A 26,478-nucleotide genomic window follows, 5' to 3' on the forward strand; every position below is an offset into this window, starting at 1 on the left:
AGCCAGGGCTGGCCTTGATCTTTCTACCTCTACTTCTTCAGTGTTGACATTAGGGGTGTGCATTTTCGTACTTGGTTAATGTGGAGTCAGGGATCAAATCCAGGGCTTTGTGCATGCTGGGTGAACGCCATGCCAGAAAGTTAACTCTTCCCTCTCCTAACTGCAGCTTTTGTGGTTGCAGTTGGGCCTGGGACCTGGCGTATTTTATGATACACTTTCCTGTGATGGACCTTCGGGTTCTTGGTAAGCCCTTCTCCTGATACCTCAAATCTCACGGTTCTACAGAAAGAACTGGGTCGCTTTTTTCCAGTGACTTCTTCCCTTAAAGCTCATCTAAGAACCCATTCATCCATTAAAGTCCAACATAGGCTTTAAATTCTCCCACACCCAAGACTGAAAAGTGCCCGTGATTTCAAGATAGAGCGAGAAGTTTGTGGGAGGATCAAATCCAGGAAGGTTTAAGATTGTGGCTGGTCGTCTTTCCTCATCTGTAGTGTGTTACGCTGTCCGGGAGAACAGAGGACATCTCTTGCCCGGATTTTAACTGAAGAGCAGTACAGTAAAATTTAACACACATGCTTGTATGTGTGAGCACACATACACACTCCACACACCCCTCACATACCACACCCCCTCACCTGTTCCCCACATGCCCCCTACATAAGCCACACACACACACACACACACACACACACACACACACACGCACACACGCACACGCACACGCACATGCACACCCGCGCGCACGCACGCACACACGCACGCACACATACATTTTTTGGTTTTGGTGCTAGAATGGAAACCATGGCCTTGTGCATATTGGGCACATGGTCTACCTCTGAGCCACATCCCCAGACCTCTTTTCCAAGTTTTAAGTCTGGTCTAAATTGTGACCTGCTAGTGCAGTGGCAGTTTTTATCTACAGATCTGCTCTAGTGCCGGGACCCAGAACACTGGGCCAAGTCTGATACTGTTCCTCTTACTGGCCACCATAGCTTTGCATATGGAAGCTCAGTCACTAATGAGGAACGGTGTTGCTGGGTCTAAAGTATGAATCAAACTTGAGTTTGATTCATAACCAATAGTTGCAGAATCTTTGGTCCCGATTTTCTCATTTAAACCATGTAGCCAATAACATCTCTGTCTGCTTCACTAGTATGCAGGAAGACAACTTGTATGAGAATGCTCCCGGAAGCCAGGCTAGGTTCCCAGTCAATGCTTTGAAGTCATTGGTAAGTTCCACTGTCTAGTGATAACTCCAAGTTTGGAAGTACTTATCCAATCACCCAATCCTATGCTTCTGTGCCTTTGGGGTTTCTGGTTTCTCTCCCTGTGCTTTGTTCTTGTTCTCTTATATTAAGTGGGTTTAGGAACGCGGGAACTAAGCTTGGTTAGACTTTTACAGAAGGCCACCGAGGACTGGACTAAGGGTGTGAAGGAGGAGTCTTGTATAAGAAAGGCATGTAGAACTTGCTCACTGCACAGCTTCTGCGTTGACAACAGCATCAGTCAGGTTCTTTTCAGAATCTTTGCAAACTTCTTATATCTCGCCTGGATAAGTGGATAGTAGAATTCTACCTGTGAGACGATGTGTGTGATTATTAAATAAAAATAGACGCGACTACTATGCAAGAATGAACTCTTTGGACAGGTGACAGGAAATGTACCACTCATGTTCTCATCCACTCAGGAATTTAAGTGACACAATTACGTTTGTTTCCTAGAGGGAGAGAAACGAGTAGTGTTCTTAGCCTAGAAGTTCCTAGGCACTATTTAAACCCAGTTTATCAGAACAAAGTACCTCCCAGGAGAGGGAAACATAATTATTTCTGAGTGGACAAGGGATTTTAGAGGTGGAAGGCAGGGAGACTCTTCAGCAAGGAAGTAAGGAGAGAGAATGTCTATTTCATCCAGTATTCCTTGATGAAGCTGGACTTCCCTTTAACCAGAATGCATGACTACAGAAAGACCTTCAGGATGTTATCACCAAACATAAGGACAGTTTTGTAGAGAGTCATTTCTCAGTTATCCCATGAGACCATTCTGTATTTTGCTGGCGTGATTTCACATCCTTGGATTTGGTTTCTTTTAAACTTTGATCACCCATCTGGGCAGATGTGTTTTGAGAACGGTATATTACCAGCAGTGATCTGAAGATGGCAGCATTGTGCGACCTATCTGTTTCCTGAGCACTCTCAGGTATGCTCTGCGTCTCTTTGGATTTCAATTGTCACTCAGCCTTTCTTTTTCTGCTTAATGACTGTGTATGTAAATGACTCTGCTTTTCTTCTGTGGAAGAGGTCCCATCTATCATTCCTGTTTTGGTTTTAAGCTAATGATTATATGTAATTATATTCAAATAAAATATTTACAAATAATTATATATCACTAGAGCGTATAAAATTTAGAATTCATGAGCATCAGTGTTGATGAAAGGTACCCTTCAATTTGGGAGGTGTGAGTCTTACTATTATTATTTGTTTCTGTTTAAAAGACATTAGCGGCCAAGAATCAGCAATTCTCTTTTGCAGGTGTTTTTACAAGGCTCAGCGTGTTTTTTTTCCTTCACCTTATGCATATTTATTTTCTGATAATAGGTAGGGTATTTGTTTGGAAAAATCTCAAGGGACCATGTTACAGATCCACATCTGGAGAATTGTATGAGGAAAATAAATATTTTTCTTAAAATTTCCGGAAGCAATTAGTTATTCTTGAACTCTAAGACATTTCCGGGGGTCATCCAGTTAAATTGTAAGCTGGCTTTGCATACAAAGCCAGGCAGTAGAATTGCATGATCAGTCCCTCCTTCAATCAGTGATCTGACAAGAGGTATTCACCACTTATGGAAACAGAGAAGCATCCCAAGCAAGTCCCTAATTCAAATTTTGCCAACACTTGGGGTTTGGATGTAATTCACCATTACTTATTATCTGTCAGCCACACACAGAGCCGAAAATGGAAAAACAGTCTCAAGAGCAAAAGGTCTGGTTCGCCAAGGAAAGCAGGCTGCAGAAGCTGCATCCAGGGGCTTTCTTTGCTGATGGACGCAGGGGAGCAAAAGGGAAGGTAGGCAGAGAAGGAACAGATGGAGCTGTGTAAGGGCAGAGCTTTTGGAGAGACTCCCAGATGAGGTAAGGGGCCAGGGAGCATCAGAGCCGTGGGAAGGGAGATGCACAGGGCTCTTCCCTTGGAGGCCATTCTGCGTCTAGAAGCATATTAGCTAAAGATACACTGGATAATCCATCACTCAACTTTTGGATCTTTCGTCAAACCAAAGCAGGCCTTTACGTTCTTGCTGTAAAATCAGACATCAGACAGAAGGGCAAGTCTGGGGGGAGAAGCTGTGGTTGGTCCAGTAGATTTTTCTCATAGGCTCTCTGGCCTGTTTTGATTTGGATGATAACTGTGGCCATGTATTATGTATGCAAGTGATGTAATGCGAGGGAAATTAAAAAATGCACTTCATAGCTGACCTAAATGCTCCCATAGTTGGCTCCATATGTGTGTTTTGGATGCCTTTGAATATGACAACACATTTCCTCACAAAGTATTCTACGTTCAGCATTAGGGTTCCAAGGATGTTATGTGGTGAGCTAAAAATGCAAGACGAATCAGGGAGGCAAACCAAAGGCACTCTAAGAAGACACCAGGAGCTTCCAGTTTCCTTGTTTTGGACTCTCATTTCCCCATCATTTGGCTGTAAAGGAAAATCCCACACCTACTAATTTTTTATTTAGAAGCCCTAAACGATGGCAGATGCTGATGTCGAGCTCTGTAAAACACTGAGCTCTAGATCTTGTGAATGTCACTGTTGAGACGAGGCCTGGATATAAATCACTCATCTGCTTACGTTTTCCGTTTTGAGAAATGGAAGGGCTGGATTACCACACATCTTCTGGGCTTTTCCGTGGATATATGAGCACTTGGCTTCCCTGTGCCCAGGATTGTGCACAGTTGTTTGATTGACAGACTTGAGGGCTTTATTTTTAACCACATTACAATCCTTTTAACACGTTGACAACTCTTAGGTTTGTTGTTCTCTGGAGACCTCAGTGAGAGTGACTCTCTTTTTTTTTTTTTGTTTTTTTTTTTGTTTTTGTTTTTCAAGACAGGGTTTCTCTGTGTAGTTTTGCGCCTTTCCTGGAACTCACTTGGTAGTCCAGGCTGGCCTCGAACTCACAGAGATCCACCTGGCTCTGCCTCCCGAGTGCTGGGATTAAAGGCGTGCGCCACCACCGCCTGGCCAAGAGTGACTCTCTTCTAATGTCCTGACATCTTGCCCTGTGTCGTCCCCTCCCCCCCATGCTGAGGACAGAGCTCAGTTTTAACAAACAAAATGTTCCTAGGGATGCAATACCATCCCTGATTGATTCATAATAATTCCTGAAACACTGGAAGAGCTTGCTGAGTATTGGTGGGTATAGAGCAAATGGATCACCAAATGAATGACAAGTTTGATGTGTGTGTCTTCTATGAAGTAAAAGAAAACAAACCCACCAAGGAACTTGAGTTGCAGTCTGGAATCCACTCCTTCTTAGCTATGTGACTGCATCCCTCCTGACAGTGACTTCCATCCGTGGACTCAGTCACCTGCTCGACAGATATTTCTAGCAATTATGTTACGCTAGACTCTGGTTTAAACGCTAAGAGTTTGAAGCCAGAAGTGAGTCCCTGATCTGATCACAGCTCATGCTACCGAGTGACATGGGCAGCAAGGGCAACCGAAATCAATGGATAGGGTGATGTCAGGGGCAAGACATTCATCATGTAACATGTCAGTCGGAGACTAGGTAGAAAGCATGGCTACTTTTGTGGTCTGGGAAGTACTCAATGACTAGACTTTTAAGTTGCAATCCTTTTAACAAACCAGCTTTCAACTGAGAAATGAAAATGACCACTATATAAATACCTAGGGAGTAGAGCATCCTGCCAGAGAGAATAGCAATCACAAAGGCCCTGAAGACAGTTTCATTCATATTCCCAGGGGCATTTGGGATGTCATTGTGCAGTTTTTTGACTGGAAAATACGTGTTCTCACGTAGCTTTTAAAATTTCATGGTGAACAGGGCATAAAAACATAGTCAACAGCAGAGGCTGGAGAGATGGCTCAGCAATTAAGAGCTCTTGAGTGCTCTTCTAGAGGTCCCGAGTTCAATTCCCAGCAACCACATAGTGGCTCACAACTATCTGTAATGGGATCGGAATCCTTCTTATGATGAACATGAAGACAGAGCACTCATATACATAAAATACATGAGTAAATAAATCTTTTAAAGAATATAGCCAGTAGTGAAAGGCAAAAATCCAGTGTGACGCTCCACAGCTGTTGTAACCGTATAGAAGTTCATTGAGATGGCAGATTTTGGGTCTGGTTAATTTCCGTGTGTGATTTTTTTTATGGTTTTATTTCTCTGTGTAATTTTGGTGCCTGTCCTGGATCTCGCTCTGTAGACCAGGCTGGCCTCGAACTCACAGAGATCCACTTGGCTTTGCCTCCCGAGTGCTGGGTGGGATTAAAGGCATGCGCCACCACTGCCTGGTGCATGTGATATTTTTTTATTTGCAAATTCTTTATAAAGAAGTTTTAATAAAAAGCCACTGTCTTAGAGGTTCTATTGCTGTCTTAACCAAAAAGCAACTTGGGGAGAAAGGGGTTTATTTAATCTTACAGCTTGTAGTTATTTTCTAAGGAAGTCAGGGTAGGAACTCGAGGCAGGAGCTGATGTAGAAGCCATGGAGGAATTCTGCTTACTGGCTTGCTCCATCTGGCTTGCTCAGTCTGCTTTTTTACAGCACTCAGGGCCACCTGCCTAGGAGTGACACTACCCACAATCAACCATCAATCAAGAAATGCCCCTATAGACTTGCCACCAGGCAACTTTATGGAGGCATTTTTCTCAATTAAAAGTCCATTTTCCGAGACAGATTTAAGGTTGGTGTCAAGTTGACAAAACCAAGCGGTATGGAGCTACTAAAAATCCTGAGGGTGGGGGATTTTATCAGTACCTAGAATGGTGCTAAGCATCCTATAACACAGAGGACAGCCTCCCCGAACAAAGAATGATGTAGTCTAAAGTGTCAAAGGAGCTGGAGTTTCCACTGCTTTTAAGGAATGGAAAGTAATACTTGCTGCATAGAGCTTATATTTCAGTGTGGAGATGATGCGTAAAAGTACGCCAGAGTTGTCAAAAAGCAGAAGATCAGAAAACAAAAAAAATGTGGGACAGTATAAGGAGGTGTAATGGTAGACATCGCAGATGAGTTGTTGGTGGCATGGACTATAATTTTGACCTCTTCAGCAGTTTAATCTGGAGGGAGGCTTTGCTTCTGGAGGTGACGCGCCGTGGCTTGGAAGTGGCCAGTCCTTTGGGTGCAGCTCAGTTATGCAGAGCATGGGACCACTCAACCCGGAGGTTATCCCTGCATTAAAAAGCAAACAAAACCCTTCAGAATCAGAGGACATCTCAACCCTTGGATAAAAATAGAGCAAGCTGCCATGGGCTAGAAATTATAATTATTTTCTACCCCGTGTCAGGAGGGTTTAAGCTCTCTTTCTCAACACCTTCCCTGCCCTAGCACCACGGACGCAGGACAGTGCTAATTTGATTCAATTCTTATTACATGTTGCTAGCTTCTCACTTTTCTATTAGAGAAATAAAACAGTGTGATTTCAGCCCCTTGCAACAGCATTGTGAGTTTTGTTGTGTACCAGACATTTTTCTGTCCAGGTTGATTTCTTGAACCCAACAGCAGTAACTGCAGATTCTACTATTTTTCCTCCTTTTTTACTACTTCTTTGAGAATTTTGTACAATGCATTTCAATTACATTCACCCCTTCCCCAGCTCTTCCCAGATTCTCCTTCTAAACCCACTCAACTGTGTCCTCTTTTTTAAAAAAAAAATATGCACACACATGCATATACATATGCATATGTTAGTATGCATTTAAGATTTTACTAAAAACATACATTGTAGTTTTGATAGATTGGTAAGTACATATTTGTATTCTTGGTCTCTCTTTTATTTCTCTCCCAAGCACTGGCACCTAGTAGGTTTTCAACAAATGCCATTAAAAAAGGTTTATTTGTGTATTTGTTTTTTGGTGTGTTTTGTATGTAATTATGTACATGGGTGTTCTTGCTCATGTGTGAGGACCAGAATTTGATGTTGGACATTTTTCTGTATTATTGTCCCACCTTTGTTTTCGAGATAGGGGCTCAATGAATCTGAAGTTCATCTTTTCCCTGGACTGGCTGGCCAGTGAGATCCTGGGATCTGACTGTCTCCCCTAGTGCTGAGGTTACAGAAGTGTGCTGCCATGCCTAGCTGTTATGTGAGTGCTGGGGATCCAAAGTCAGGTTCTTGTGTGTGTTCAGGAGGCTCTCTACTCTCCGAGTCATTGCCCCAGCTGAATACATGTCTTCGGGATGAATAAACAGATTAGTCATCTCAAATATATGTATTTTTTAGATTCCAACTCATCTTTCCGTATCTTCTTATTTATGCCACCAAAACACAATTTGGTAGGTGAAAGGACCATATTCTTGTGGAGTATTACTAAGATGTACTCATTTACAACTTTTTTTTTTTTTTTTTTTTCCGAGACAGGGTTTCTCTGTGTAGCTTTGCGCCTCTCCTGGAACTCACTTGGTAGCCCAGGCTGGCCTAGAACTCACAGAAATCCGCCTGGCTCTGCCTCCCGAGTGCTGGGATTAAAGGCGTGCGCCACCACCGCCCGGCCTCATTTACAACTTTATAACTTTATAATTTATAACTTTAAAATTATTAGAGGAGATATGTTTTGATCCATAAAGTTTCTGAATACAGTAATCACAAGACTCCTAGTGGTTTATAATTTTCCTTCTATTCTTTCAACTGAGGGCAGGATTATTATTTAAAATATTAATCATAAAAATCTTGCAAAAATTATGTGCTGAAATTAAACAGAAGTTTGTTGAGGTATGTAAACGAGGACAGGGTTATTCAGCAAGATAATGGATTACAATAAATACTCCTGATTTAAATTTATTTAAAAATTTAAGGCGATTATATACAGTGCAACATTTTATTTTGGGTGCCATTTTATTCTGTGAAGGAACTTGTTGACCAGTTCACCAAATGTGTGTCCATCTTTTTTTTTTCCCCAGTGTTATTTCTTCACAATCGAGTTTGGCCTTTGTAAGCAAGAAGGTCATCTGCGAGCATATGGAGCAGGGCTACTTTCCTCCATTGGAGAATTGAAGGTACGAAGCTGTGAATGAAAATATCCTCCCCAAGCAAACTGGTTCAAGGTCATGGAAGATATTGATTTGTTGGTCTGAACATTTCTACTCACAGCTCTCCATACATATTTAATACCGAGGATCTGGCACCTCAGATGTGGGTGCTGACCTAACTTTTTGCACCTCTGAAAATGGGTCAAGCCATTCTGGGTTGGTGGTGTGACTCAAATGGATGAGCAGCCATGTGCCCAAATCAACAGGAATGACAAATGTATGCTCCAAATGCTGGGAAACAAACGGCTGACCTAAATTTAGTGCTGAAAAGTGGGCAGTGAGTTAACAGGGATGCTCCTGATTGACACTTGCATGGGATGCTCCTGGTTGACACTTGCATGGGATGCTCCTGATTGACACATGCATGGGATGCTCCTGATTGACACTTGCATGACATGCTCCTGATTGACACTTGCATGTGATGCAAGTCTGGCTTTCCTACTTTTGTTTCCATGTCCTTCATGGCTCCATGGACTCCTACCTCTCAAAGAGGAGTTTGAGGATATTCCATCTTCTCCAAAATTAATGCAATTAAAATACTTGTGCTTATCAGCAGTTTAAGAGAAAACAGCTGAATAAGCACAGTGTCAAGGAGGCATGTAACATGTATTTGTGATGCTTAGAATTTTTTTTTTTAAATAGTAAAATGATCATTTATTTGGAATGGTGGGCTCTGGAGCATTCTGATAATTTTAACATTCTAATAAGTTTTGATGCATTTAGAAGGCAATATGATGTACAATCTGGAGAATTATACTCACAATAACTTAATCTTTCCTTGATTATTCAGTCTAAGATGAGGATTAGAGACTAGCTTAGGGTGTTCTCTTCAGCATTGATCGTTGTTGTAGAATACGATTGGGAAATGAGTTGCTACTGGAATGCTTTGCTTATTTGTATTCTCAAAAGATGCAATCTCACTGCAGTTTTATCGAGTCTGTAGTTTTATAACTTCATTAATTAGATAATTTATTCACTCCTAAAAACCTCTACTGGATGCTTACAGGTGGCATGCCCCATGCCAGATACTGGGAATCAAGAGACAGAGAATGATGAAGAACATGAATTCAAAGAAAATGATGCCAGAAATTATCAAATTCTTAAACAGAGTTTAGGAATTTGGAACATATCAACTCAGTCCCTATAAGAACCCGATGTCATTATTGTTAGAGATGAGACAGCTGAGGAAAGCCATTACAGCCCTTGCCTAAACTACACACGAATGTAGAGCCAGACCCAAGTGCAGACTGTAGTATCAGAGCTCTAGGTTCAACAGCCTGAGGCTCTTATCATCCAGGACTTGACCCCTAGTGCCAGATAAACAACCAAGCAAATAATAGAAAAAGTGTGACAACTGTGTCTGGCACATCATCAGCCATGCTTGAGAAAGGCTTTCTGAGGAGAATCTTGTTGCTCACAGTGAGTCCTGAGGAATCAGCAGGATGGATCAGGAAAGGATAGGATGCACACATGATCAATGGACCCAGGGAGTGTGTAACACATGGGCTTCAGTCAAAACCCTGTGCGTGTGCGTGTGTGTGTGTGTGTGTGTGTGTGTGTGTGTGTGTGTGTATGTATGTGTGTGCATTCCACAGTACATGTGTGGTCAGAAAGTAACTTTGAGGAGTTGATTCTCTCCTTCTACCATGTGGTTCTGAGGATGATACTCAGGTTGGATGGAACACTGAGCAAGCCCTTTTACTTGCTGAGTCATTTTGCTGGCTCTTTTAAAAAAATAACATCAATAATAATAAATTTAATGTTACTACAGTGGCCAAAGCCTACAGCAATAATAGGACATCATACCCTGTAAGTCCATGCCCTCTAAGACTTCTTGGTTCTCCTGAGAAAGTCAGAAAACAAAACTCCCTGAGCTACATCTATTTACATTCTCTTCAGATGGTTTATAAATTATTCTAGAAACAAACAAATCTCTCTCATGCCCCCCAACTTTTGACAGGGTCTCCTGGTCTGGTTAATGAGGCATGTGTAGGCAGCATTGGGGTGAATCTGTTGGTTTTGTTTTGACTGGTGTGGACAGAATCATCTAGAAATGGAAATCAGCTAGAAATATGTACAGCAAAGGGCATTGTCTGCATGCAACATCCTGTTCAGGTCCATCACCTCTGGTCATTAGCATTCTTCCAGTCTCAGATTTCAACACTCCAGCATCCCCATGATTGCTGTTTTGGACCATTTTTACAATTCAGATGTTCTTTTTACAAGAAATACCTTCTAACTGTTCACAGAGAATACAGAACACCGGAATTTTCCTTAGCAGCCCCTCTCTTTCCTGTCTGTCTCGTTCCTGTAAGTGCTCAGAACATTTCACAGCTCATTTAAATACTCAAACAATTATGTTTGGTCTGTGTGTGTGTGTGTGTGTGTGTGTGTGTGTGTGTGTGCATGTGCACATGAGTCCAGGTGTTCATGGAAGTCAGAGAGGGTAACAGACCCCCAGGGGGTTATGAGCTTTCTTCCCATCCTCTGAAAGAGCAGCAAGCACTCTGAGTCACCTCCAGTCCCCTGAATATCATATTATTTTTTGTTTGAAGAAAGATACTATGGTTCTAGACTGAATGTAAGGATGGCTTTATTAATACCATTATCATAATTCTTGTATAAATATCCTTACAATTTTGAATGAAGTTATCTATTGCAGTAAAGTATTTTCTACTACTCTAACTGATGCCCTATGGTCCCTAAGTTTCTGGAGGCTTTGGTATAGTCTTCATAACTTTTATCTAAGTACACACAATTCACCTTTTCTCTTGGAACATAAAACTTGTAAGATTTGTGCTGTAATTTTCCTGTGGGCATAGATGCTGCTCTTCAGAACTGGCCAAGTGTTTCCAAGACAGGTATCTGTAGTTTGGAGGAGGACCTTGATTTTTTTTTTCTTCATTAAAAAAAGCACTTGATTTCTCTTTCAGAGACAGACCTAAATCAAATATGGAAAATCTTATGAAAGCTAGCATAAATCTGATTAAAAACTACCCACACCATGATGGTTGACATACTGGTTGGAACTCCAAAAGCCCGGGAAGTGGGGGGGATTTTCTGCATTTCCATCATTTTAGAGAACAGTTAACCATGAGCTGGGTCATCTGGAAAATGAACTTTGAAAAGCAGGTTCAAAACAGGATAACTGGTTGCCTTTTACTCACCGTCTAGCATGTGTCTTTCGCGTCACACTTTTTCTCCCCATCCTACAGTTGACCCAAAAGTAGAGTCTCTTATTTTTTTCATTAATTACTTCCTTGCGTATTCATTCATTTTCTTCCATAAGCCCCAAACGGATGGGCCAAGCTGTGACACACAGAGTCTTGTAGGAAAGTCCTGAGGAAGGGGTTATCATGTTGGGGAACCAACAGTGAAGTTTGTTCACTCTGGGACGGGGATTAGTTACTTTTGTCACCTCGCTAAAGCAACTTGAGGAAGGAGAGGGTTCATTTGGCTCAGGTGTAAGGGGAAGCTGTACGTCTTCTGGGGAAGGCGTGGTGGTAGGAATGGCCGATGACTATGGCGGACGGAGATGGTGATGATCCTTGCTCCTATCTCCCTGCTGGGCTACAGCCTTCAACACTACTACCCAGTGATTCACTTCCTCCCAACTAGGCTCCACTTCCTGAAAGTTCCATGCCTCCCCAAACAGTGCCACCACTAGACACTAGGTGTGGAAACACACGCGCCTGTGGAGGCACGTTGCACGTTCAAACGGCAGCGATAGGTGGCGAGGAAATGACTTCCGACACTGAAGGGTGAGCCTTGCCTTTAAGCAATTCATCCACTTCAGCCGGGCGGTGGTGGCACACGCCTTTAATCCCAGCACTCGGCAGGCAGGCAGAGCCAGGTGGAACTCATCTCTGTGAGTTCGAGGCCAGCCTGGTCTACAGAGTGAGTTCCAGGACAAGCACCAAAGCTACACAGAAGAAACAACAACAACAAAACAAAAAGAAAAATTAATCTGTTTCAAAAGTGAAAGGCAGTTTCTGCTCTTCTTTTTTCAGGGATAAGGGTGAATTCCAGTTCTTTATTCCTTTCAGGGCAAAGATTAGGCGGCCTCGGCATCCACTCTACAGTGATTGCTGGAATATTGCATAGAAATACATCTCTTTTGTGTTTCAGGTTTAAGCAAATTTGATTACCAGTGTGTTTTTTTGTTTTTTGTTTTTGTTTTGCTTTAGTGTTAGGATGTCCTTGCATGGTGAATTACTGGTTTTACCTTTATATAGCTATTAATCAGCATTCTCCAAACAGCTTTCTATTTATTATGATCATTTGTATTTACTGCCTCTTTCAGCTGTTGCTGGGAGGTGGTCAGAATTACTGCCAGGCTATGGAGGAGAGCCTCCAGGGCTTTGCAGGTTTTCTGAGGTTACCTGGAAAGTCAGCCAACTCAGCTGCTGAGCTCTCCGCCCTTACTGGGTTGGGCAGCTCAAGCCTCCCTTCCTGTTCCCTTCCTTTCTTGAAGGCGGGGAGTGGGGGGCACTGTTAGGAATGACAGAGAAAATGCTGGAGGATTGAGGGATGGAAACTCCTCAGCTGTGTCTGCCGAAGGAGGCTGCTCCCTTGCCCATGCAGCTTATTCAAACCAAGAACGCCCTAGCATCACTGAGGAAAATGAAGTGTGATGAACATTGCTGAACTTGGCAATAGGGATATCGATCCCATGTAAGGATGGCTTTAATTAATGGCATTATCATAATCCCTATGTGAACATCCTGTAGTTTCAAAGGAAGTTATCTATTGCACTGAAATATTTTATACTGTTGCAACCATTGACCTGATGTTGGTCCCTCAGTTGCTGGAGGCTTTAGTGAGTATGTAAATGAGACTCAAAGAATATTACCTATGTGCATGCATAGTGCACATATACATAATGAAATCCACCTATTTGTTGTTGTTCTGATGTGGGAAAAGGTGACTGTGCTGTGAACATAGGAATCTTTGCAAAACCTTATTTGGAATCTAGGACCCAAATTACCCATAAATCTGGCTTCACACTTGGGATTTTTTTTTCCTTCAAAATTTAACCAGTCCTGATATAGAGAGTGAGGATCACAGGGTTTACATCTAGAGTAGTTGAGATAATACCTCTGTGTCACTGCATAAAGGGGTGTCTGAGAGGAAAGAAGATGCCAGGCTGATGAGCCAGAACAGGCACAATTGCAGTGTGGGTCTTATATGTCTCATATGTGGGGCCATTCTTTCCCTACAGGTTCTAGATCCCTGGGGGAGAGGGAAGAAATGCTTATTGGGCAGCACATGTGGATACTAGTAATCCTGTCTGGACTGAGTTAGGAATGATAACTAAGTGTGTTGAGTACTTCCCATGTTAGCCATTTGCATACATTCCCCATTTAATTCTGACCACAACCTTGGGTTCTAGAGTCCATTAGTTTCCTCAAATTGCATAGGAAGGAAAGGAACCAAATTTAAACTCCAAGGTCAAGATATATGCTCTGAATTATCTTGCATTATTATCTGTCAGTGTCTTAGGGTTTCTATTGCTGTGAAGAGACACCATGACCACGACAACTCTTATAAGGGAAAACATTTAATTGGGGTGGCTCACTTACAGTTCAGAGATTCAGTCCATTATCATCATGGTGAGACATTGTGGCATGCAGGCAGACGTGGTGCTGAAGGAGTAGTTGAGAGTCCTACATCTTGCAGGTAAGAGAAAGTGATCTGTCTCACTGGGTGGTATCTTGAACATATATGAGACCTCAAAGCCCACCCCCTACAGTGACACACCTCCTCCAACAAGGCCACACCTACTTCAACAAGACCACACCTACTTCAACAAGGCCACACCCACTCCAACAAGGCCACACTCACTCAAACAAGGCCACACCCACTCCAACAAGGCCACACCTACTCCAACAAGCCACACCTCCATTAGTGCCACTCCCTTGGGGGGGCATTTTCTTACAAACCACCACACCCTATTCCCTGGCCATATCATAATGCAAAAAAAATGCATTCAGTCCAAATTCAAAAGTCCCCATAGTCTATAACAGTCTCATTCACTGGCTGCTCTTTCAACTCAGGCTAATCCATGGCTATTAATAGTGTCCTCACATTTGTTAATAGACAAGAGGCAGCTAGCCCTGGCTTCATGCTTTATGGTTGGAGAGGCCCTTGTGAACCAGAATATCACACACACACACACACACACACACACACACACACACACACACAGTATCATATACAGTTCCTGAGAATAAATCACAATTTTGAGCATTTAAAACAGTTAACTTCCTCTGCTGGGTCTGTGTGGTGCTTTCCTGTAATCCCCACACTTGGGAAGCTGAGGCAGGAGGACAGTGCTGGTCAGCCTAGGCTACATAATGAAACTTGTCTTTAAAAAAAAAAAAGCAACTAACCAACCAAACAACAACAAAATCTAGTCAACTCCCAATTTTCACTTAAGTATTATATTGGCTAAGTGCCGTATATAGTACCTAATAGTCTTTGCCTTAAACTGTAAGCTGTGTACTCACTGGGGTTTTTTTTTTCCCTTGAAGACTAAGGCAGGGCACCCTGTCCTCTGAGAATTCTCTTGATATACTGTAATCCTCTTTCCCTACTAAAATGAATGAATGCAGACATCTGGAGAGTCAGTGCAAGAGCCCCATGATGAATGTTTCAGAACCTGCACTGTTTTCAGAAACTGATGTTGAATACACACACTGCGCAGGTGCCCTGCACACACACTGACTGGTGGCTAAAGACTTCTAGAGACTTCAGAGACTGATAGTTGCACTGATGAGTTTCATTTCCTTTTGTGCCTGTCCTCAACTCTGTGAAAAGTGTTTGGCTCAGTAGAGATGTCCCGAGGACCCATGGCTTAGTTGTTCCTATAGCCTGTGTTGCTAACAGTCGGCTTCTGCCTCCCAGTGCGGGGGAGAGGGTAGATAGACTGAGGACACTGGGTCAGTCGGTGTCCTTCCTTCAGTGTGTACCCATGGATGAATGGACAATTTGAGTAACACATCAGTTAAATGTAATCATAGTGGATGGCTGCAAAGAGAGCAACTTCCAGTTCTGAAAAACCATAGCAAGCCAACAGAAAGCCGGTTCTCGGCAAAGGGGCAACAGGTCTCATCAAAAGACATTTTGTTTGGTAAAACTGTGAAGTTGTTTGGAAAATGTGGACAGGATTTATTGGTCACGTGGAACCAGACATGCCCGATGTTCACTGTGCTGGGCTCTGCAAAAGTGCATTTGTAGGTGTAATGACCTTCTGCCTCAGAATGATGTTGTTCTGTGCTCCAGAAAAAGAATGAGTTCACGCTGAAGGTCCTCTACATTCCATGACTCATATATGCATTGATCTGGACAACAGAATTTTGTGGAAAAACAAATCACAAGCCCTTTGCCCCATTCTGTTCATGTCAGTGTGGCTTCTCAATTATATTTTCAGACATGGAAAAAAACCACAGCCTTCCTCACCAAGGGCTGTAAATAAGTGTGTGCACTTTGAAATTGTTGGAGGGAATGCACCAGGAATGTTGATGGGAATGGCATTGGTTTGTAAGTTTTCAAGAAATTCTCACTATTTGGTTGAGAAGGCAAAAAGGCAGAGAAACACTTTGGGTAGGATCAAGGAGATGCATTCAATAGCATCTTTAGAACCATCCAATCTAAATGTCTCCCTCGAGGGAGTGGAGACTCTGATAGGTCAAGTGATCTACCATGGTTACAAGTAGGTACATCAGCACGTGGCCTACAGCCTCTGTTTTCTAATTCTCAGTTCAAGGCAATTTTTGCCATCTCTCTTTCTACCAAAAAACACGCCTCTTAGTAACAAAATCTATAAGAGGAGTATAGTTCACAAACACTTATGTCAGAGTCACCGTGGATGCCTTTAAAATGCTCATTTCTGGATTTCATTTAGATTTACTGGATAGAATGAAGGCCTGGGTGTCTATGGTTTCATACACTCTTCAATGATTCTTCTGCACATTACATTTCAGAACCATCCATTAACAGTCTAGAAGTAGGCAGGTGGTGTGGGTAAGGACTGACCACTAACTTTTAGCGTCACTGGATTTATCTTGAAGACACAGTCATTCAGGATTCCTCAGTGTTCTTAGTGCCAGGCATGTGGTGAGCTGAATGGAGCCAATGATGGCTCAGAGAGTAATTATACTGACTTTCCTTTTTTTTTAATGCCTGCTTTGGGCTTAAGTATAACTATTAATATTGGTTCTTTGCCCCCCAACTGGCAATATTTATTTGCTGTATATCACTCTGCTGTACTTTGTGGAAGGTAAATGATTACTTTGCAAGCACCCTCCAATGTATAAGCCCACTCCAATCTCTGTTGATACACAGTACCTGGCCTCGAAATGTCTCCCAACGAGTCCACAAATAGTTCAGTGAGAGTCTCAATTACCTCTCTGCGCAGGTAATTATTACTTCTGCCATTTAAGGGAAATTTCAGTACATTGCTTATAGCAACAAATTTAGCATATTTCTGCTGTACCTGCTTCTACTCATGGTGTAGGATTTAAAAATCCATTTGTGCCAGGGGATAGCTCTGAACTGTCCTTCAGCATGAATTTGCCTGATTTTATACAAAATAATAACATGAGCATGTTTTCTCCCTCAACTTCCAAGAGACGGAAAAAAAGTAAAACAAAACAACCCTTCCCTTATACCCAATTTACCCTGCACTGGGAGGGTTCTATGCTCTATGGTAGACTACTAACTGAGCAGTTCTGTGGATTACTGGGCTAGTAAGTGTGATGCCGTAGCATTTTGGAATGGAGTTGATTGGATTCTGTGGTATGTTTTGCAGCATGCTCTTTCTGACAAGGCGTGCATAAAAGCCTTTGACCCAAAGACAACCTGCTTGCAGGAATGCCTAATCACCACCTTCCAGGATGTCTATTTTGTTTCAGAAAGTTTTGAAGAAGCCAAAGAAAAGATGAGGTAAACTTGCTTTTCTTTCTTCTATAGAAAGTAACTTTTAAATTTCTCTGGCTGTTTCTTCCTATCTGTTTCTTGTACCAGTGGTGGCTGACGGTGTATCCTTCTATTTTCATTTATTCTACAGGGACTTTGCAAAGTCAATTACCCGTCCCTTCTCAGTATACTTCAACCCCTACACACAGAGCATTGAAATCCTGAAAGACACCAGAAGTATTGAGAATGTGGTGCAGGACCTACGCAGTGATTTGAACACAGTGTGCGATGCCCTGAATAAAATGAACCAGTATCTGGGGATTTGATGCCTAGAAACCAGTATTGTTATCAGCATGAGCTCTTGGGGGGCTTAGCAACAATTCAATCAGTGTTTTCCAACATCAATAGCTTTCTGTGTCATGGTTAGCTAGTAAGCATGCAATTCTGTATGTCCTCCATGTAACTTATGGCATTAATATACAAAAATACTCTAAGCAACCCATGCAGATAACCATTCATCATTTGGAGGATGGTGATATACTTAAATGTCTCAAATAGATTGGACATCTCTGATTTGTGGACAAACAACAACTTAAACTGTGTCTTTAAAATTTGTAGCAGACAGGCCTCTCACAATTCTAGTGGTTGACCTTTTCTTCCTTGGACCCGAGACTTTTCCTCTGTGTTCGTCAGATAAAATGAAAGTAGTTGGGACGTAGTTTCTGTTTTCAATAGGATCAGTGTTATTTCAGACAAACTATAGAGTCTCTCCAAGCTTCTCATCACAGCAACAAAAGGTTTAGTTATTCTACTTCAGAAATTGTTCAGAAACACAGTGGTTGAAGTGATTTTGGACTGAGTATTCATACCATGCAAGAAAAGAAAACTTCTTATGAACAGGATGCATAGGTTGCACTGACCTTGTTGAAACTGATTTGTGGTAAGCTTCCTGAAGTGTTTTGGAAGGAAACACTTTGAGACTATTTAGAAAGCTTAAACAAAAGGAAAAAAAATCTTGGGACTGTGAATGTGTTGTTGGAATAAAATGAACTATCATCTCAGGCATTTGACTCATTTCTTTAGACTAAGACTCCCGAATGTCACAGGGATGTAAGTACCATCTCTGGTTCCAAAGATTTGGAAACTGAGTCATGGAGAAGCAAAGGAATTTGCTGCAGCTTGGCACAGTGAGGTGTGTAGCAGTCATAATCCATGGCATTCTCATGGATTTTGAACTGCTGACAAATCCACTGAGCATACATTTGTGTTTGCACTGGCACAGAATGAATACTAATGTTTAAAAAACAAAAGCTTATCAATTAACAGAAACGTGCCCCCCAACAGGACATCTATTTCTCTAATAGCTCTAAAACAGGCCCTATCTGTGGGGAGTGGTTTATTTTCTCAAAGTCTGGATAATTCTGGGTAAACACTAGTGGTTTGCCACAAATTTCTGGTGATCCTTGCTATAAAAGATAAACAAAACAAGTGTCTAAGTGAGCAAATAAAGAACCACTGAATTAATTTAATCTTCGGATGGGTTCCCTCACTGAACAACCTCCCTGATTCTGCTTCGTTTGGGAGGGAGTACAGAGATGAGATGGAGTGGGAGAGGATGGGAATGGGAAGAAGTATAGAAGAAAGAGATGGAAAAATGACTTTTTGGTTAGTGTCTTAGTTACTTTTCTGTTACTGCGATAAAGCACCATGCCTGAGGCAACTTGTGAAAGAAAAGTGTTAAACTGGGGTTAACTTTCCAGATGGTTGGATGAGGGTGAAACAAAGGAACTGTGTCAGGAGTTGTAAGCTCACATCTCAAACCACAGGCCGGAGGCAGAGAATAGTGTGAGTCTTATGAAAACGCAAAGCAAAGCCTGCTCCCCAGTGACACACCCCCTCCCACAGAAAAAGACTACTTAATCCTTCCCAAACAGTTCCATCAACTGGAGACCGAGTACTCAAACAGATGAGCCTATGAGGCCAGCCTCATCTAAACTATCCCATTCTACTCTCTGGCCCCCAGATGCTCATGGCCATATTATAATTCATTTAATCCAACTTCAGAAGTCCTCATAGTCTTTTAGTTTCAATGCTATTCAAAAGCCCCCAAAATCTGAAGTCTCTTCTAAGACTCAAGGCAATCTCTTAATTGCCACCCCCTGTAAAATCATAAGGCAGATCACAAACTTCCAACATACAATGGTACAGAATATACATTACCATTCCAAAAGGGATGATATGGGCGGGGTTGGGGGAGACAGTGAAACAATACTGATCCAGCAAGATCAAACCCAGCAGGGCACACTCCCTATCCTGTAGCTCCGTTTCCTGTGTCTGAGGGCTTAGGCGTCCAGCTTTATTGCCTGCAGCATGCTTCTCTCTCTCTCAGGATGGTTCCACTCCTCATCTGCAGCTCTCCCTGGCAGATGTCTCACAGTTCTGGCAGCTCCAAAATCTTGGGATCTCCAACTCCATCCAGATTTGACTTTCACACCTTCATGCAATGGCCTTTTCAGGCCTCCGTGAAGGGAGATCCCTGCCACACACATTCCCTGGATCAGTGACTCTCTGTGACCTGAAAGATTTCATAATCACTTTTACTTATTTAATCTGTCATGACTTTAAATCCAGCACCACAGGGATGAGACTGACAAGTCTGGCTACCTCCTGGGATGGAGCCTGGCCCCCTTGAACCACATTTGTGGGGGCTTTTGTTTGCTGTTCCTTTTCAGGAGCAGAGAATTCCTTAAACCATTATGTATGTATATATATATATATTACAATTTGGAAGCTTAGCTGGGTTGGGTGTTGCACTGAGGGCACCTTTCCCTTTATTCCAATGCAGATTTGGCTCTCACTAATGGAGTTAATCTCTTCACTGTTAACAAGCTTTAGCTGTGGCAGTAAACTTGCCAGTGTCCTGTTCATCTCCAAACTGTCCATCTGGTATTTCAGCTTCACTTGCTCTTTTCCATTGTCTACCCACATCAAAGAGATTACTAATAACTACATAACAGAATCAATACTAGGCTTGCAATCTCCACTAGAGAAATTAGTCCAGGACTTCTAAATTTAGCCGCAGGCGAGTACTTAGGACAGGCTGGACGGCAGCCACATTATTTGCCAGAATATGCACAGGAATGGTCTCTAGACCAGTTGCTAATATTGTTGCTGTCTGAATCCTCTTGAGCTGGGCCTGCACAGTCCATACAGCTATCAGCACTACCGTCTTCCAAGCTCTTAACTGGGTGGCCTGTGAAGGGGCCCCAAAATAGCTTGACCACACAGCAGCCATGACAGGCTTAGAGGCCTAGACACAGCATCCGTGACAGGCATATTGGCAGGCAGCACCCAGATCCAGGAAAAGCCTTAAGCTGATACCACCCAGGGATCCACCCAGGGGTGAGGAAGTACCTGACCTCCCAAACATTCCAACCATTAAATAAGGTGGCCAGATGTCCTTGAGTCTAGCACATACCTATTTTTTGTTTTACAGATACCCCTAGACAATTGTCAGCCAATTGTCTAGGTCCTGGACCCTGGAAATCCCCTCACCTCAACCTCTGCCATGATAAAAACTCTGCCCCACCTGAGCTCAGGGCTCTCTGCTCTCACCTCTGTGTCAAACAGACAGAGGGACCAAGCTCTGGAGCTTAAAATAAAGGCTCTTTGCTTTTACATGTGGGATTCAGTCTCTGTGGTGGTCTTTTGGGGGTCCCCGTGATCTGGGCATAACAGGCTCATTAAGCTCCACTTGCAGCAGTCAATCACTTTTCCAATCCCAAATTCCAAAGCCTTCTACATTCCTAAAAAAAAAAAAAAAAAAAGGGCGTGGTCAGACCTGTCACAGCAACACCCCACTCCTGGTATCAGTTACTTTTTCTGTATCAGTTACTTTTTCATGCGGTGAAAAAATACCAAGTCAAGACAGCTTATACAGTAAGATGTTTAATTGAGTTGAACAGCTGAGAGAGCTCATATCTTAAATGGCAAGCAGGAGGCATAGGGTGCATTAGGAATGGCAGGGGGCTTTTGAGGCTTCAGAGCTTGTGCCCAAGGCACGTCTCCTCCGACACGGTCACCCATTCCCTCCCAAACAGTTACACCAACCGGGGACCAAGATTCAAACATATGAACCTATGGGGACCATTATCATCCAAACCAACACAGTTAGAAACCTACTTGGAATGGAGCCTCGAGCAATTTACGAGGATGTCCTTTTTAAAAACAGCACATAACATACAATTTAAAATCAATTCAGGTTCTTATATGGGACCCCTTATTGGTCAGATAACTTAGGTATCAATATATAGAAGAGAAACAAAAAATGGTTCAAATACATACCAGTGCATTAGCTCGAAAGATCAAACTAAGACGAAAATTCTGGGCCCGAGCGTGTATCTTTTAGCTCATTGGCAGAGTGTTTGCTTGGGAAGTGTGAGGGCTTAGGCTCGATCTACAGCACCACAAAATAAAAACCCAAACGAAATAAACACGCCAAAGGCCCACAGCAAACAGTTAAAGCACAAAGGAAAGGAAAAGTTCCGAAGCTGGAACACTGGTTTCGTAACCACAGGAACCCCGTCCTTTCGGAAGCATCCTTGGAACAGCTGAGTTCTTGTGAAGACATTTGGTCCACAGAATGTGAAGATCCCGCAGCCTGTTTGCTACTCTGGGTGGGGGTGACAGTGCCGTGGAAAGTTATTGGTGGCAGAGAAACGGGAAACGAAGTCAAAAAGTTCTAGACGGATCACACAGCTGTGTATTTTAATAGTTTTATAGAACCATTGATACAGCTTCTCAGACCTTATTTTACTAGATCCCAATGACCCTGAATATCTCCTGACAAATAGTAACCCAGAATAATAATCTGGAACAGTAAAATCTAAAATGTTTAGGGTAAGTTGCTGAGTTTTCTTGGAGAAGAAAATTGGCTGAGAAATCCTAAATGTCTGCCATCCCTGCTGTTTCCGTGATGGAGGAGAGCTTCAGGCACAAATCCTGGAGAGTGTTGTCCCATTCTTTTTCATTAAAAAAACAAACAGACAAACAAACACATAGCCATAAGTGGCCAGTGAACTGTTTGCTTGAAGCTCTGTGAAAGGACAACTTCTCAGGCAAATGTACTTGAGGGAGAATTATATCTAATTGTAAACAAGTCCCCTAGACAAAAATAACATTTGAGGTGTCTTCTGCTTGGCTGATTGTGAAATCTTCAGTTTTCTTGCATGTGCAAGAATCTATCTTGTTTCAAAAATAGAAGAGCTGCAAAGTAAACAGGCTTTCCCCACAGAGCTCACGTAGGTACCATGCAAGAAGAAGGAATTAGATGATGCTTTTTAGATGTGTTCTCCATCTAGAATAGCAGTAATCATGGCTTTCACCCTGTGAAACAATGGAATCATGGGTTTCATTTGTTGCAAGCATTTAACATGTAAATGCCATTACAGCTAATGGTGGGAAAAATCCTATAAAATTTAATAGCCATTATAGGAAAAGTGTTGGCTGAAAAAGTCCTCGGGTGGAAATAGTGCAACAAAAAAAAATGATCACAGGCAGCCTCTCGTCATGTCTGGTACCTGCTCTGTGCAGCCATTTGTCTCAATTATGCCTCATGACTTTAAGCTAAATTAAGTAGATCCAAGGGCAATTATAAATTTCAAGACACTTGCTCACTGTCATCCCCTGGTGAGTCATCTCTTCATTTTGGCATTTCTTCTGACTTCTATAATCAGCTAATCAGAAATCAACGTATATTTCCAAGCAAAATCAAGTTTCTTATGTGTTACTATTTGCAAAAGATAGGCAAAAAAATCTGATTATAGGCTTATTTTTGAACATTTTTGTATGTTATGAGACAGGTAGGGTATCTACCTGGATATTCTGGTATTCCTGGATAAGCTGTTCACTTGAACCAGTAAAAATGCAGTGGACTATTTGTAAACTTACCTCTTAAAAGTAGGACACTTTGACCAGTGTTTTATTGTTTTGCTTTGTTTTTTAACACATTAGTGGAAGGGTTGTGAGGTTTCTAACTTAGTCTCATTTGTTTACTGTGTAATTTAGAAATGATGCTTTAGAGGGACTCTCTATCTGTGCTTGTCTGACTTGCACAATAGTAAATGGGCCTGATCCTAATAAATGTAAAATATTGAAACATTTACCAACAACGAAGAGTCTAAAATGAAAAAAAAGTCTGCTTTAATGTAGAAGCAAATAGAAATACGAAGTTTCATTTTCAAATGGAGTCATGGCTCACATCATCTCATTTTCTTCATTCGAAGAGGAAAACATTAACACGAGACGCAGTTGTCCTCCAATTCATTTGGTCTAATTTTCAACTCCTGAAGTGCCGAGCACTGATGCTTACTCTCATGAACCTTGTCTGACTTATAATGAAAAAGAAAGCAGCCTAGAGTTTTCTGGTGTGCTTCAGCTTGTCCCCCACCCCATTTCTTCCCCCTTTTCCCTTTTTCTTCTTCAATTTCCAAAGACAGTGTCTTAGTTTGAAAAACGATTCTTATGTAGATTGTCGTATTAGGAGGAGACAAGAGATTTAACAGTAGAACACTGGTATTCAACATTAGGTTTGTGTATTTCGAAAATAACTGATGAAACATGAACTGGTGGTATGTTTTATACTATTTAGTACCTCAAACATTTTTCCCCCATTGGCTTAGAACATACCAGGATATATTTTTGGAATGTGAGGATGGAGCAGGGAGTAAGACAGAGGAGGTTTATACCCACTTCAAATTTTCCTTCCAGTGGGAAAGACACAGGTATGAAAACAACCCATGTGATTTAAAATGATGGCGTATTTTATGAAGAAAATAATCACTGTGATCTGAGAAAAAGTAATGGGGTTTCTATAATGTTCTCTGTCTTGCGAAGAGAAGTCTCCTTGATGAGGGGTGAGAACAATACTGATATGTGGGTATAAGGGCAAATTATTTAGAGTGCAGTCAGGTATAGGTTTAGTGAAGTGATGTTTGTCTCTTCTCCAAGATATATTATTTCAGTAGCCCTAGGCCATATTTCCAGTAGTAGGCATGCTTTCCCTCTTGGTGAACTGGTATTAAGTCGCAGAAAACTGATGGCCACTGCCAAGGTATGCATGCCACTCCTGTACGCTTAGGGTTATTATGCTATGCTGGTTGTTGTTGTGGTTCATGGGTGTCATAGCTGGGTCCGACTGTTGGTTGCTTCCCTCCTTTGGAAGCTTATACAGCTGTTACAGAAAACTACAACCAATCAAAATGCAGAGTTGTGGATCCCAATCCCAGTGGCTACATCTACTCCTGCATAAAGCTTATGGAACGTTATGGAGGAGTCGGGAGAAGATTGTAAGACCCAGAGGATCAGGGAGTTTGCTGCAAGGCTCTTCTGCCTAGTAATGTCAGAAGCTACACCTGTGAAGTCTCACCAATATGACTGACAAAGTATGACCTAAACAAGGATGACACCAACAGACACACCAAAGTGGACAGGGGAAGCCCATGGGGCCTCATTACTACATAAAGGAACTACAGGCAACTAAGGGATATTAGAATAGGAAAAATAGTCTTCCAGTGGGAATAGCATGCTTATTGGTTATCCAATACCAAATGGTCAGCCCTGAAAACATACAAGTAACATTATACAGACTGAGCAGTTTATATTTAGGAATATATATGCATATACATATATGCATGTAACAACAATCAATAAGAAAGGAGGCCATGAATTTGAAAGAGAGCAAGGAGGGGTATATGGGAGGGTTCAAAGGGAGGAAAGGGAAGGGAGAAATGATGTAATTATATTACAATCTCAAAAACAAAGGGAAGAAAAGTAATGGGGAAGGGGTACTAAGTAAGATGGATTTACTTGTAGATGATGTTGACCAAGAACCGTGATACCAGAAGCCAAGAAGGAAGAAGCTGGGAAAAGAGCATCCCATGAGGAACAAGGCTGTCAGGGGATTGGAGTGGAATGACGGGTCAGGTGGGAACCAAGATGAGCTAAGGCAGAATTCCATGGCAGTCAGGAACCCTCTTAGGGCAGTGTCATCACTGGAGGGCTGGAAGGAAGACGTTGACAAGGAGCGCTTCATACTTCTTACTAACATTGCTGTGTGGAAATGAACTGGTGTGAGAAGAAGAATCCAAACAGGAAAACCAATTAGGAGGTCATTGTAGTGTTGGGTTCTGCAAAGTCAGAATCTTGCTGGCCGCTAAGCTCTAAACTTAGGTAGCAGGCAAGAAATCCCAGAGGAAATTGGAACAACTGGTACCTGGGTTGGTTCTCATTTGGCTAGAAAATCACTCCTCTAATGAGATCCTTTGCCTTTCTAAAATACCTAAAATGTTGACAAAACAACACGGTATTGAAATTTCCCTGGATAGCACCTAAGAAAGACAAACTAGACTGGAGAAAAAAAAAGATATGTTCCCTGTGTAATTCAAAGACACTGATGGCAGAATATGAATTAGAAAATGAGCATTGTTGAGAAACATGCATGGTACCGATACATAGGGTAATTCAGGACAAAAATATTCGTTATCTCCGGGCAAAGTACATACTCCACACTGTCAATCCACCCTGGCTGTTTCTACAGGAGTGTACATGATTTTGGTAAATCTATTTCCACTCTTCCTGCTGCCTCCTGTCTCCCCATCTGCATATTTTACGCACTCTACAAAGGACTCACTTGCTGTGCTCCCCCTCTCTCCACGAGGGATGAGTCTGGTGTAACAGCTGGAAGTATATTTCCTTCTTTGGGAAGATTGCAGGGAGCCTGATGTTCAACCCAAGGGCGTCTGTGGTTGTGGCAAACAGCAGACTCATGATCCAGCCTGGATACAGTTTTTTATAATTGAACCATGAAGGCATCTGACAGATGTGGGCAGGGTAATTTGAAAGCTAGATGGCACAAAGAAATCAAGTTCATTTTCTGTCAAAACCAAATCTGAAAAAAAAAAATAAAGATGCAAAGCTAACCCTCGTATTTAGTTTGAGAAGGAAAATTTTAATTTACGGGAAGGTGATGGGTTATGGGAATATCCCGATCCCCTTTCACTCCTGTGTCCCTTCAGTCTCCTCACTTCTTCCTTTCTTCCCTTCCATGGAACTAGCAAGATGCTGATTCAGGGGTCTATTATTCCCAAAGGTTTGCAAACCACTGAATACATCTAATGTACAGCTTGCCCAAGTGTAGTGAACAGCTAACTTCACAGACGTTAATGAGGCCAATTATTGGCAACAGAATTTGAAGTGAAGAACACATTAGGTTTGCTACTATAG

The 26,478-nt window shown here is 42.1% G+C and overlaps 1 protein-coding gene and 1 long non-coding RNA gene across 3 annotated transcripts in view; one reads left to right on the forward strand and one right to left on the reverse strand.

Moving 5' to 3' along the window:
• The window catches only part of Tph2 (tryptophan hydroxylase 2), a 100,543-nt gene extending 82,340 nt beyond the window's left edge, over positions 1-18,203 (forward strand). For both annotated transcript variants that reach the window (XM_059245302.1, XM_059245303.1), the window contains exons 9-11: positions 8,149-8,244; positions 17,090-17,223; positions 17,348-18,203. In XM_059245302.1, coding sequence (XP_059101285.1) covers positions 8,149-8,244; positions 17,090-17,223; positions 17,348-17,522 — 405 coding nt within the window. In that variant the 3' untranslated portion in view covers positions 17,523-18,203. The remainder of the gene's footprint in view (positions 1-8,148; positions 8,245-17,089; positions 17,224-17,347) is intronic.
• On the reverse strand, positions 6,218-12,010 carry LOC131894935 (uncharacterized). The gene is made up of 2 exons (XR_009375056.1): positions 11,445-12,010; positions 6,218-6,420 (listed from the first exon to the last, which is right to left on the reverse strand). It is a non-coding gene; the product is annotated as an uncharacterized LOC131894935 (long non-coding RNA).
• Positions 18,204-26,478: the final 8,275 nt, after the last annotated feature.

Source organism: Peromyscus eremicus, chromosome 18 (assembly GCF_949786415.1).
Source record: "Peromyscus eremicus chromosome 18, PerEre_H2_v1, whole genome shotgun sequence".
Classification (NCBI taxonomy): domain Eukaryota; kingdom Metazoa; phylum Chordata; class Mammalia; order Rodentia; family Cricetidae; genus Peromyscus; species Peromyscus eremicus.